At 47.5% G+C, this 14098-nt stretch overlaps 1 protein-coding gene across 2 annotated transcripts in view; it reads right to left on the bottom strand.

The window, feature by feature from the left end:
* CUX2 (cut like homeobox 2) overlaps positions 1-14098 on the bottom strand; it is a 256982-nt gene that overhangs the window by 13892 nt on the left and 228992 nt on the right. For both annotated transcript variants that reach the window (XM_081017283.1, XM_081017284.1), the window contains 6 exons: positions 12955-13003; positions 10933-11032; positions 9517-10164; positions 7775-7876; positions 4748-5529; positions 2853-3012 (listed from right to left, as the gene is read on the bottom strand). In XM_081017283.1, the coding sequence (XP_080873409.1) occupies positions 2853-3012; positions 4748-5529; positions 7775-7876; positions 9517-10164; positions 10933-11032; positions 12955-13003 (1841 nt within the window). The remainder of the gene's footprint in view (positions 1-2852; positions 3013-4747; positions 5530-7774; positions 7877-9516; positions 10165-10932; positions 11033-12954; positions 13004-14098) is intronic.

Here is a 14098-nt window from a genome sequence, read left to right on the forward strand (position 1 = left end):
GCAACTTAGTAGGTGTTGCAAAAAAAGAAAGCTTCAGGCTAGTAACTTTTGCAGGCTTATTTGCAAGGCTGCCATATAAGAGTAGTATATCTAGAGCGTGCATGTTAAAGAAAGAAGCAGCAATCCCAGGTTGCTGAAGCGAATGTAAACTGGTTAAATACAGAGTTCATTTCTCAGAAAATGAATGTTGAGGCTGAAAGACCCCAGTTTGGCTCTCCGCTTGGCCATCAAACTCACTTGTTGGCCTTTGCCGTCTCCCCAATCAGTGATATAGGGAAAATAACCCGATTTAACAGTATAGGTAAAGGGTAAAGGGATCCCTGACCATTAGGTCCAGTCGTGACCGACTCTGGGGTTGCGGCGCTCATCTCGCTTTATTGGCTGAGGGAGCCGACGTACAGCTTCTGGGTCATGTGGCCAGCATGACTAAGCCGCTTCTGGCGAACCAGAGCAGCGCATGGAAACGCTGTTTACCTTCCCACTGAAGCGGTACCTATTTATCTACTTGCACTTTGACGTGCTTTCGAACTGTTAGGTTGGCAGGAGCAGGGACCAAGCAACAGGAGCTCACCCCGTCACGGGGATTCGAACCGCCAACCTTCTGATCGGCAAGTCCTAGGCTCTGTGGTTTAACCCACAGCACCACCCGCGTCCCATTTAACAGTATAGGATTACTGTAATTAACCATTGGAGGATTCACTGCCATAAGGATTACCGAGATATAGAACATTGACGCTGTTAATGCACCATAGAAATGTTAAGCTGAAAAACAAAACTAAAAGACCAGTTTTCATTTCCCTCGGGATCTTACCTGGAACCTGTATGCCTCAGAATGAGGTGACAGGATATTGAAACAGGGTGACTCAATGGCGTAGCGTGGGGGGTGCAGGGGGGGGCCGGCCGCACCGGCCGCAACATCTGGGGGGGGGCGTGCTCGCACTCGCAGCTCTCTGCCCCTACTAAAATCCACGGGTTAGGGGGCGCAAATTACTTGCCTTGCCCCGGGTGCTGACAACCCACGCTACGCCACTGGGGTGACTGCGCAAGGAGGGTGCTGGTGGGACAGCCTAGGGGCCTGAGTCTCCGGTCTTCTCCGGTTCTCCAGGCAGGCTTCCCCCACCCCCCGCATTTGGAATTAATATATCTCAAAGCCTCAGGGAAAGAAACAACAATTTGATACCAAAATAGCTTTTAAGTGCTGTGCAGAGTAAGGTGGTAGATCGCAGCATCTTGAAGGTGGAAACGCCACATCCCTGATTGCAACCTTTTGTGGAATAAATAATAATAATAATAATAATAATTGTTATGTACTGAAGTTCTCACCCTGGGCCAGCAGGGGGATACTGTAGATAGTTATGCAAATAAGGGATCGAAAGTGACGTTCAGTGATTGGATAGTTTTAGAAAATTGTTACAGCTACGTTGTACTGGAGCTCTATATAAGCAGGCCGACTGAACCCTTCAGTTCAGTTCTGTTCTGGCCTGTGAATAAACAAGAGCTGTTTGAAGAATCGCTGTGTTGTCTGATATGTTTACCCACAACTTAATAATAATAATAATAATAATAATAATAATAATAATAATTTTTATTTATACCCCGCCCTCCCCAGCCAAAGCCGGGCTCAGGGGGCTAACAGGCAATAATAAAAACAAGTAGAAAAATCTACTAACAGGGAGTTGCCTAACAAGAAGAAGGTTACCTCGTGGGATTTCTGGAAGCTCATAAGACTTCCTTACTGGACTTTCTGACTCCCTCTTTCACATTTTCAACCCTCTCATTCCTATTCAGTGTTATATATATTTTACAGATGAGTCAGTAGCCTCAGACAGATGTACTTTATCCTCTGACCTCTGCCTGTCTGTTCCTCTTGTCTTATTTTGTAACGGTTTTCCTCTTTCATACTGCATTGCAATACTGGAAAACTTTAATGCTTATTGAGAAATGGGGTTTGTATAAAAATCATCTTAAAGATTATTGTAGTAGTATAACGTCTGTGGCAGCCTTTGAATAACTTCTGCGAAACAATGGATATGTGTAGGAAACTACAATTTTCTTGATAATTAGCAACAATAACTGAGATAAATAGTGCATTAAGTAAATGAGCATTCAAGGAAATATGGAGTCGACGGGAAGTCGTTGGAACCTTAAGAAAATGATGACAAAGTGTAACAAATTTTTATGATTTTGTGTTATCTATGAATAATTTTGTTTTTGATTCTATTTTACTTTATTTTAAGTTCAATAAAGCATTTAAAAAAGAAAGGAAAAAAAGAAACCCTTATAAAAATTGTTATCAAAAAAGAAAAAGAGTGGCGTTTCCACCTTCGCTCTGACGTGGTACATTGCAGTCAATGATCTTGAACGGCCGTTGCTTTTCCTGAGGTTTTGAAGAGATGTGTGTGTGTGTTATTCTATGCTTTTAGCTGTTATTATTTTTGTCCGTAAGCCGCCTTGAGTCAGGGAAAGCGGCGTGCTTTAAATAAATATACAGTGGTACCTCGGGATACATACGCTTCAGGTTACTTACACTTCAGGTTACAGACTCCACTAAGCCAGAAATAGTGCTTCAGGTTAAGAACTTTGCTTCAGGATGAGAACAGAAATCGTGCTCCGGCGGCGCGGCAGCAGCAGGAGGCCCCATTGGCTAAAGTGGTGCTTCAGGTTAAGAACAGTTTCAGGTTAAGTACGGACCTCCGGAACGAATTAAGTACTTAACCCAATGTACCACTGTATAACAACGAGAAGAGGTATAGACTCTTTCCAGTGGGGGGTTGGCCTGCCTGGAGATCTGACCGCCAGGCCTTGACCCGAGGAAGAGGCTGCCCCACGATGGAGGGCCAGCAGGGACCTACCATGTGGCGGATTGGCCTGCTGGCTCATGCCTTGGCCCAGCTGGTCCGTGAGCCACAGCTGCATCCGGATGAAGGGCTCCCGGCCTTTCTGGGTCAGCTTGCTCCAAGGCTTGGGCCTAGACAGCATGTCGCTCACGCTCCCTTGAGACAGACCCAGCACCTGAAACAGACAGGAGATGAGGAGGAAGATGGAGGAGGCTTTGGCCCATGTCCAAGCCCCGCCATTAAAAACCACCACTACAGAACAACAAACCCCTGTGTTGCAAACTTAACACAACAAACAACACAAGCAACACGAAGACCAGTATACTAGATAGCACTGTAGTTCTTTTTGCATAATGTACATGATTTAGTACAACAAAAACAAAATGTGTACACTTGTCATTCTCCAATGAAAACAAATGAACACGCGTCTGTCAATCTTTGAAAGTCCGTAGAAGTATAATAAGTCTATGGTTGAAACAAAGTAATAGATGCTATCCTGTGGGCTAAGCGGTAAAACCTCTTAGGCGTTCATGGTGCCGAGGTAGTAAGTGAATAACAACGTAGGGACAGTGATCCCGGATAATCTGACTGTTTCGCTGGAATCTTCTTCAGCACAACCCATAGATTAGAAAAATGCACAAAGAGCAATGGTCATGAGGATATTCACATTGTTATTCACTTACTACAAACTGACAAGGTAATCATGCCGTTGATATGATTTCATTTTGATTTCCTGTTCATTCGAAACAGGCACTTCCTCCCTCTCACGCAGGGCACATGCAGAACAAACTTAAATGACTTATAAACCACTTCTGTTGTTTAGGCTTACATCAAAGAACTTTGGACACCGAGGGGGCTTATATCTCTCTGTTTAAAAGACTTCTACCCCCTTTACAAGACTACAATTTCCAAATTTTACAGGGTGGATTCAATTCAAATCAGCTTATGGATCGCTTCACGAAGAAGAAGCCTGCAAGAAGTGGCTGCAAGAAGACCATAATAAAAATAATAACCCATATAAACAAATATAAAATCCTGCTGTGGGAAGCAGCTCTCGAAGTGCCAGGCTACATGCTGTCTGTCTGGCATCGCCTACACTTGTTTTTCCACCCACAAAAACCACCCAGCCGCATGAGATAACCACCCCACCCTTGTAAGCACAAACACCAAAAATAAGTGACCCAAACTCTGCCTATTTAGGTAAATGTAAAGGGACCCCTGACCATTAGGTCCAGTCGTGGCTGACTCTGGGGTTGCGGCGCTCATCTTGCTTTATTGGCCGAGGGAGCCGGCGAACAGCTTCTGGGTCATGTGGCCAGCATGACTAAGCCGCTTCTGGCGAACCAGAGCAGCGCATGGAAACGCTGTTTACCTTCCCGCCGGAGCAGTACCTATTTATCTACTTGCACTCTGACGTGCTTTCGAACTGCTAGGTGGGCAGGAGCAAGGACTGAGCGACGGGAGCTCACCCCGTCGCGGGGATTCGAACCGTCGACCTTCTGATCGGCAAGTCCTAGGCTCTGTGGTTTAACCCACAGCACCACCCGCGTCCCTTCTGCCTATATAAGGTAAAGGGACCCCTGACCATTAGGTCCAGTAGCGGACGACTCTGGCTGAGGGAGCCGGTGTACAGCTTCCGGGTCATGTGGCCACATGACTAAGCCGCTTCTGGCGAACCAGAGCAGCGCACGGAAACACCGTTTACCTTCCCGCCGGAGCAGTACCTATTTATCTACTTGCACTTTGAGGTACTTTCGAACTGCTAGGTTGGCAGGAGTCTGCCTATATAGTGCTGCCCAAATGCCCAGGAGAATAAAAAGTATTCTCCTTTGCACTCCTCTCTCAACCTCTCTTGAGCCAAGCATGGCCAATAAGCCTCTTTAAGGGCTGACTGTTTATTGCTGGGGTACCTTTTCCCCAAAGATGCGCTGGCAGATCCCGTTCTTGGCCAGCTTCTCCTTGACCTGCCGCGTCAACTCCAAGGTGTCCACTTCCCTGTACATGTACAACTCATACTGCTCCGGCGTCAATGGCGGGACGGTGGGTTTGAGAGTCCTTGGCACGTAGGACGGGTAATAGGACAGGCGCCCGGCGCCCTGGGCTTCTGAGCCAGCCACTTCCGACTTGACCTCTATCACCCTGTGGGGCTCATCCTCAGAGGTCACCAGGTCTTCCTCGTTCGGGTTGGCGTCGCTGGGCTCGCCCCGCTGCCACGCCCGGCCATTGGCCATACTGGAGTAGCTGGATGAGGAGGACAACGAAGGCGACACGGAGGTGTACGGACGGCTCAGCAAGCTCCTTTCGGAAGCCCAGTGTTGGTCAAAATAGGAGCCGGCGTCCCCGATTTCGGACTTGACCTTCCGGATGATGCTCTGGACGAAGGCCGCAGGGGAGAGCACGGTCAGGGGGTTCTGCATTGTGCTGCCACTGGCGTTTGGGCCCAGCATGCCCTCCTCCTGCTTGATGTAAGCCTGGACGATGTTCTGGCTGACCGTCGCCAGGGTTGAGCGCTCCACAGGGGGTGTGGTGACAGGCCTGCTGGCGCCCCCCGCTTCTATCTCCAGCAAGGCCTGCTGCTGGGCTTGCATCTCCCGGCGGGCCTGCTCCAATATGCTCTTGATGGCATCTTCAGAGTTGCTGGCGCAGGTGCCGTTGGCGATCACCTGGGGCACCGCAGAGCTCTTGGTGTCCCCTGCGGAAGGAAGGGGCACAGGTGAGGAGGGTAGAAAGAGAGAGGCCACAGGAGCTCCCACACTGGGAGCCAGTGTGGTGTAGTGGTTAAGAGTGGTAGTCTTGTAATCTGGGGAACTGGGTTCACGTCTCCGCTCCTCCACATGCAGCTGCTGGGTGACCTTGGGCCAGTCACACTTCTCTCAAGTCTCTCAGCCCCACTCACCTCACAGAGTGTTTGTTGTGGGGGAGGAAGGGAAAAGGAGAATGTTAGCCATTTGAGACTCCTTTGGGTAGTGATAAAGCGGGATATCAAATCCAAACTCCTCTTCTTCTTCTCAATGGAGACACCTTAAAGGACTTTTATACGGGGTCTCTCCTCCCTAGCCCTCATGCCACCTGATCAGATTTCAATGAAGGCATCCTAATAAAAGGCTGATCACAGCTTCAGTCATTGAAAATTAATATATAATATTATGAGATACTATTTTGGAAAACCCTTACAATGATATATGATGAAATTCAGTCAAGGGAATTTGAGGAAGTCATCTAACTATGATATTAATATTGGACCAAGTTCAGTTATGATCTATGTTTGTTTGTTTGTTTGTTTGTTTGTTTAAAAAGGAGGAAATTAATTAAAAAAAATTGGGGAAAAATAAAATAAAAAAATATATTCCAATGCCATTAAATATACTTTACTTTAATGTTGCATTTCTTTCATTCTGTATGTAACATATATGGAATATGCAAACCAATCTGAGGTGTTTTTGTTTTTTTTTACAATTGAGTGGTGTATAAATTTTATGAAGTACCGTATTTTTTGCACCATAACACTCACTTTTTTCCTCCTAAAAAGTAAGGGGAAATGTCTGTGCGTGTTATGGAGGGAATGCCTACAGGTGGCATGCCTACGGATTTTCCTCCTCTAAAAACTACGTGCGTGTTATGGTCAAGTGCGTGTTATAGAGCGAAAAATACGGTATGTTTTATGACATAAATGTACACACACACACACACACACACACACACACGTGCCTGTAACACTATACTTGAACTTTCCCCCCTTTTCCTTTTACTTAAGTAGGCCTGGGCCTGGTCAGTGCCTGAAGAAAAGATTGCCTGGGATCTCCAGTTGCTTCTCATTATGAACTACTGCTTTGAGCAGTAGAAAGAAAGGGGAAATAACTGCAAATAAATAAAAAGTAGAAAGCTTCAACTTTTAAGCAATTAATTGATTAATAAATGAAAAAAAAAAAGCTTTTAATCAACTAGAAAAGTGCTCCTGAATAATGGGGCAGATTTATTTATATATTTTGTAAAAAAAATGATTTTTTTAAAAAATGAAAGAGGTACTTGCAAAAGCTGCAGATCGCAAACACCTCCTTAAAGTACACATTCCCAGCCCTCCTCCGTCTCACACAAACAAGGGAAAGGTGCCTATACAGTGGTACCTCGGGTTACAGAAGCTTCAGGTTACATACGCTTCAGGTTACAGACTCCGCTAACCCAGAAACAGTACCTTGGGTTAAGAACTTTGCTTCAGGATGAGAACAGAAATTGTGAGGCGGCAGCGGGAGGCCCCATTAGCTAAAGTGGTACCTCAGTGTTATGTACTGAGTTGAATAGGATCCAAAATGCAGCAGTCTGATTGGTCCTAGAACAATAGGATCCAAAATGCAGCAGTCTGATTGGTCCTACAACAATAGGATTCAGAATGCAGCAGTCTGATTGGTCTGCAGGATCCACCCAATCCAGCTTCAGATGGAAGTGAATCCACAACCTGATTGGCCTACAGGAGAATTCCGGAATTAGCCAATCACGTGCAGCCCATTGTGTAAATAATGTATATAAAGCAGATACTTTGGGGGAACTTTCATCCCTCCTCACCATTATGAGCAGAATAAAGAGCATGAAATCCACTCTCAACTCCGAGTATATTTCACTCAGGTTAAGAACAGTTTCAGGTTAAGAACGAACCTCCAGAACGAATTAAGTTCTTAACCTGAGGTACCACTGTACTATGATGATGCAAACAGTATTCAGTAGCATTATATTGTATAATCCAGGACTACAGGGGAGGAAAACACTTCCTGGATAGTCGCTGGATGCTGTCCCCTTGCGGAGAGGTTGATTTGTAGCTCACTTTCCCATCCAGCTGTCCGGGAATACAAGAAAGACCCTCTTGAATTCTTGGACAAACTCCAAACCTGCGAAATATTAAGATGCCACCGAGGGAAACCTTGGTGGTTCTTCATGGCCCTTACCTCCTTTCTGTGACTCAATCTCCTTCTTGGCTTGTTCCAGGATGTTCTTGATGGCATCGTCAGAGCCCGTCTCTGGCGTCCTAATCCTTGGCGTAATACTGCCTGATCAAAGAAGCACAACATTTGAGGCCTGCCACTTGCCTCGTGTTTTTGTACCAGCTCAGCTCGTGTTAACGTCAGGGAAGTATTTACCGGCGCCAGTGCTCAGCTATTTTTAGGAGCCCCTGTTGGAAGGAAACGTCTCCTGCCATTAGTCGCATGCCATGACGGGAAAGAGACCAGGAACCCGGCTGTTGGGCTCTGCCTTTGCGAGGCCATGGCTTGGAGGGGAAGGATGGCAAGGGGCTGAAACAAGAGCAATGCGGACCAGCCCAGAAGGGGAACTGCCAAGAGGCTGGTGTGGGGTACACCACACCTGGATTAATAGGTTCAATCTGTATAAATTTGCTTAGTGCTAAAACTATGCGGTTCTCAACCTGTGGGTCCCCAGATATTGTTGGACTACAACTCCCATCATCCCTAGCTAGCAAGGCCAGAGCTCAGGGATGATGGGAGTTGTAGTCCAACAATATCTGGGGACCCACAGGTTGAGAACCGCTGCTTTAGAGGAAAAGGCACACTATTCTTGTTTTCAGATTGGAAACAGAAATTTTGGCCCTCCCAGAAACACCATCATCCTTGACCACTGGCTGATAGAAGTTGGGAGTATAACAACACACGAAACACCCTTGCCTCAAAGCCAAATTAAGCCATTCTGAGATAAAGGGAAAATGTAATTGACCACAGGGTGGTTCACAACATAAAAATAACTGTTGGGGTGGAGAATAGCAGAGCTGGCCCTACCATTAGGAAGAGCGAGGTACCTGCCTCAGGTGGTTGGGTTTGGGTGAGCGTGTAAGGGAAGCAAAGTGTTTTCTAATCTATATTGTATTTTCACTCCCAGGGAAAGACCCTGATGTGGCTTTCTGCTTCAGGTGCCAACCCAGCACTATGCGCCTTGGCGTGTGGAAAGGAGACCATTTGGACTACTGCAATGTGCTCTACGTGGGGCTACCTTTGAAGGTGACCCGGAAACTGCAATTAATCCAGAATGCGGCACCTAGACTGGTGACTGGGAGTGGCCGCCGGGACCACATAACACTGGTTCTGAGAGATCTGCATTGGCTCCCAGTATGTTTCCGAGCACAATTCAAAGTGTTGGTGCTGACCTTTAAAGCCCTAAACGGCCTCGGTCCTGTATACCTGAAGGAGCGTGTCCACCCCCATCGTTCAGCCCGGACACTGAGGTCCAGCTCCGAGGGCCTTCTGGCGGTTCCCTCAATGCGAGAAGTGAGGTTACAGGGAACCAGACAGAGGGCCTTCTTGGTAGCGGCGCCCACCCTGTGGAACACCCTTCCTTCAGATGTGAAGGAAATAAGCAGCTATCCTATCTTTAAAAGACATCTGAAGGCAGCCCTGTTCAGGGAAGTTTTTAATATTTAACACTGTACTGTTTTTAACACTTGATTTGGAGCCACCCAGAGTGGCTGGGGAAGCTCAGCCAGATGGGCGGGGTATAAATTATTATTATTATTATTATTATTATTATTATTATTATTACTATATTGTTCCTCTGCCTCAGGGGCCTGTTCCTCACAAGGCCTGGATAGTTATGCCAGAAGCGACCTTCCCTGCTCCCTCCAGGTCCAAAGAGACCCACGAAAACCGTGTACACCTGCCAGTCCCCTGCCTAGCCTACTTACCTCTCTGGCGGACTTGGATTGTCCTCAGGGCCAAGACGTTCTGCTCGTCGGAGAGGAACTGCTTCATCTTGATGAACGGCTCCTTCCCCTTGACCGTGAGCTTACGCCAAGGCTTTGGCCTGGCCAGGATCTCACTGACGGAGCCCTGAGAGAGGCCCAGCACGTAATGCCCAAAGACGCGCTGGCCAATGTTGTGCTTGAGGAGCTGCTCCTTCACCTGGAAGGCAATTTCGGCTGTGTCCAGCTGCTCCTCATCGGCCGAACCCGAACTGCTGCCTTCCGACTGGTCACTGGGTGGGCTCGCCTCGCTGGCTGGGATGGCTTGGCTGGGGTTGCCCGGCAACGCTGCCGTTTTGGCTGAGTAGAAAGCAGAAGGGAAGGCTGCCATGCTGCCAGCCTCGTTCTTGTACGCAGGAGGCCCCATCTGTTTCGGGAGGAGGGAGTCCAGTGGCATCCGCTCAGCAGGAAAAGGCGAGAGCGTGAAAGTCCTTGGTGCCTCCTGAGCCATGGAGGGGCCCAGCAGCGGCTGGATGAGGGACGGGGAGGTCGAATCTTCCCGGAGCGGGTGCGAGAGGTGCTGAGGGGAAAGGTAGGATTGGCCTGTGCCCATGGAGTCCTTCACCGACTCATCCTCCGAGGGATCCTCCTCTAGAGACGAAAGAGGAAGGGAGAGATACACACACCAACTATAGCTTACTCTAAAGCAGAACCTATTGTTGGAAAATTCCATTCCACCTTAAGGACCAAACATGGGATTGTTACGTGTCACATGTCTGTTTACGTTCCAGCACAGCTTGCTGGGAACTTCCGTTGTGTGTATAGCTTTTGCTTTTCACTCTCTCTCTGAAGAGAAGAAAGGGAGACGACATGTTTTCTTTGTCCTGATTTATGCTTAAGAAATCTTTGGCTGTTAGTATGTTTCCACAAGCCTCACGCCTGTTCTGTTTGCTCAGTATGCTCTGCTAATATAGCGTGCTCAGGCTTTTGAAGTCTGAGTTGCTGATTTACATCGCACCAGAAATCGGGGGATCATCACGGCTGGAAGGGCATGATCTAGCTGGGGGCCAGCCAGCTGGCATCTCAACCCCCGAAGGATGCCGACACCTATGCCTCCCCCCACAGATGTTGCTGGACTCACAGCTCCCACCATCCCTGACCACCAGCCAGGTGTTGGCGTCCAGCAACACTAGGGCCGCTGGTTTCCCAGCTCAGCCTTAAAGGCCCCCAATTCCATTTGCTTCCAACCCTCCATGGCACAGTCTGCTTGTTCGGAGTTCTCTGTGGTGTTGCAACACCTAACCTGCGGTGCACTGGGGTAGTGCATGCAAGGGCCCCTCTGCATGCAAGACCTCCTCCACCCCATGGAAACCCACCAGGGACCTCTGTAGAAATGCATTTCCATGCACCCCAACCTACCAGTACTGGGTACGAGGCCTGGTTTTTCCAAAAGGAACTTCTGCGACGGGTAGAAGGATTCCTTTCCCAGAAGCAAAACATCGCTGGGTTTTGATATGCTCTAAAAATAAAAATAAAAAATTGAATTGAGGGAGGGAAGTTGGGGAAAGAAAGCAAGGCATCAGGACTGACAGGATGCGGATGAGTGTGTGCCGGGGGTAAGGGGGCCCCCCTGAAGTCTGATTCTGGAGAGGGGAGCAGTGGGTTGTGGTGATCTGTACCAGCCAGGGGGCAAGAATTAGAGGCGGAGGAAGCTTCAGAGCTGGTGGAAGAGGCAGGCCAGACCAGTGAAGGGTTGGGTGCTTTCTCACCCTCGCCAGCACCACTGTCTCCCAGAACCAGGAGAGAATTGAAGCGGGAAGAGCAAAGGCAGCTTCCACACAGCCATAGTCTCCAGCTATGTGTGCACAGGAAGGTACATAATAATAATAATAATAATTTATTATTTGTACCCCGCCCATCTGGCTGGGTTTCCCCAGCCACTCTGGGCGGCTTCCATAGAAACCAAAAATACAGTAAAATATCACAGATTAAAAACTTCCCTGAATAGGGCTGCCTTAAGATGTCTTCTAAATTGGTGCAGGGGGAGCGGTCCCCAGTTGCTGCAACTGCTCCATAGGGTGCAGACCTGGGAATAGCTGCCTAGATGCTACACTGGTGTGCATAGGTACCCACAGGTATCCACAGCTGTATTACTAATAATAATAATAATAATAATAATTTATTGAATTTATATACCACCCTATACCCGCAGGTCTCAGGGCAGTCCACAGAGTAACATCAAAATATAAAAACCCAAAATGCATAATAGAAAAAACCACCAAAAAAACAACCCACATTGTAAAAGGGCATAGAATGCCGGTCAAATCAACCAAAGGCTTGGTTAAAAAGGAATGTTTCTGCCTGGCACCTAAAGGTGTATAATGAAGGCACCAGGCGAACTCCCTGGGGAGAGCATTCCACAGACGGGGAGCCACTGCAGAGAAGGCCCCGTTCTCGTGTTGCCACCCTCCGGACCTCTCAAGGAGGAGGCACACAAAGAAGGGCCTCAGAAGATGATCTTAGGGTCCGGGTAGGTTCATGTGGAAGGAGGCGGTCCTTGAGGTATTGCAGTCCTGAGGCTTTATAGACCAGCACTGTAGAAGTGATTGTGTTATCTTTGTCAATAAAGACTTAACTCTCTGCCGTGTGCATTCTTGTGGCTGGAAAGCGTCCTCGACTCAAGGGTTGGAAAGAAGAGGGAGAAGAGTCGGTGGAAGAAGACTGGAAAAAGTTTAAAGACTATTTACAGAAATACTGTAAAATTAATGAATGTTAGAAAAATGTTGGAATGAAGTTATATGGCTTTAGTAGAAATGTTATAAGGAATTAAGTATAAATAGATTAATAGAGAATTAAAGGGAAAAATAAGGTTAGAATGTGTTAAGATAATTATAGGATAGAAAACAGAGGAAGATGGAAAGGAATTGCTGAAACAATTAACAGAAGTGGAATACAAAAAGGGAGGTGAGAGGAAGTCGTGGAAATAAGTGAATGAAAGATAAGATATTGAAATTGTTTGATGTGTTTAACTGTTTTTGTTTTGTTTTGTTAGTTTAATGTGTTAGTGTTATGTAGTGTTTTTGTATTGTATTGTATTGTTTTTGTAGTGTTTAAATTGTTGGAAAAGTAATAAATATTACATTAAAAAAAAAAAGGAAAATGCTTCTCATGCGGTCACAGAGTTTGCAAATGTTTGAGCGCTTCTTCCCATTGATTCATGCCATTATTTCCGGGACACTCTTTAAACAACTACAAACTGGCTGGTCTTCCCCTTCCCCATTTTATCCTCGCTGCAAACCTGTGAAGTAGGTTAGGCTAAGAGGCAGTGGCTGGGCCCCCCAAGGTGATATTCATAGCTGAGCAGGGAGAGTTGAACCTTGGGTCTCCCAGGTCCAGCAGAACCAAGATACCATGCTGGCCCTTCATGGAGTGTGCACTTGCCTGGGAAAGACTGCAGTTAGAGGAGGCCAGCTTCATCGCTTTCAAAATGCTGCAAAATAAAAAAAAGGGGGTTGTATAAGTGATGGGTTTCCTGGACAGCTTGCAAGTGGATCTCAGGCTCCTGTTCCACAGTTCAAAGATTGGCTTCTAGGTCTTCCCCGACCTACAGATATTTTGGACAATAGCCCAATCCAGCACATATAACAGCAAAGAGTGAGCTGTGGAGCTTGAAAACCCACAGGCTCAAATTTCAAAAGAGCTGCATGGTTTATGTTCAGCACAGGGAACCTATTGGCCCTCCATGTCCCCTGTCCATTGTTCATGCTGGCTAGGGACAACAGAAGTCTATTTTATTTGCTAATCAATTGCGTTCATCAAAACCCTGTTAACATCCTCTGCCCTCAAGCTTACTGTCTAAAAGGCCATGACATAATAGGAAAATGGATGGGGAGAGAGGAGGAAATAAGGAAACTCAGGTACAGAATTATTTTATGGGCCAGCTGGGGTGGAAAAGCTCAAGGAGGTAGAAAGGTAAAGGTAAAGGGACTCCTGACCGTTAGGTCCAGTCGTGGCCGACTCTGGGGTTGCGGCGCTCATCTTGCTTTATTGGCCGAGGGAGCTGGCGTACAGCTTCCGGGTCATGTGGCCAGCATGACTAAGCCGCTTCTGGCGAACCAGAGCAGCGTACGGAAACACTGTTTACCTTCCCGCCAGAGTGGTACCTATTTATCTACTTGCACTTTGACATGCTTTCAAACTGCTAGGTTGGCAGGAGCAGGGACCGAGCAACGGGAGCTCATCCCGTCGCAGGGATTCAAACCACCGACCTTCTGATCGGCAAGTCCTAGGCTCTGTGGTTTAACCCACAGCGCCACCTGCGTCCCTTGAAAAGCTCAAGGAGAGGAGGTGGTAAAAGTTGCTGGTCTCACAGCAGCGCCTGCAGAGTGGCCCTGCTTCCCTCCCCTATCTCAGCAGAAGAGGTGCCCAGTCACATCTGGAGGGCCACACGCTCCCCCATCCTGGGTTCATGCAAACATCTGAACCAAGGCCATGGAATGTGGGGTACAGAGAGAGGCATCATTAGCGGGCCATTAGCAGTGGCCATAGGATGCAGGTGGCACTGTGGTCTAAACCACAGAGCCTA

Source organism: Podarcis pityusensis (genome assembly GCF_964106645.2).
Source record: "Podarcis pityusensis genome assembly, chromosome: 8".
Classification (NCBI taxonomy): Eukaryota; Metazoa; Chordata; class Lepidosauria; order Squamata; family Lacertidae; genus Podarcis; species Podarcis pityusensis.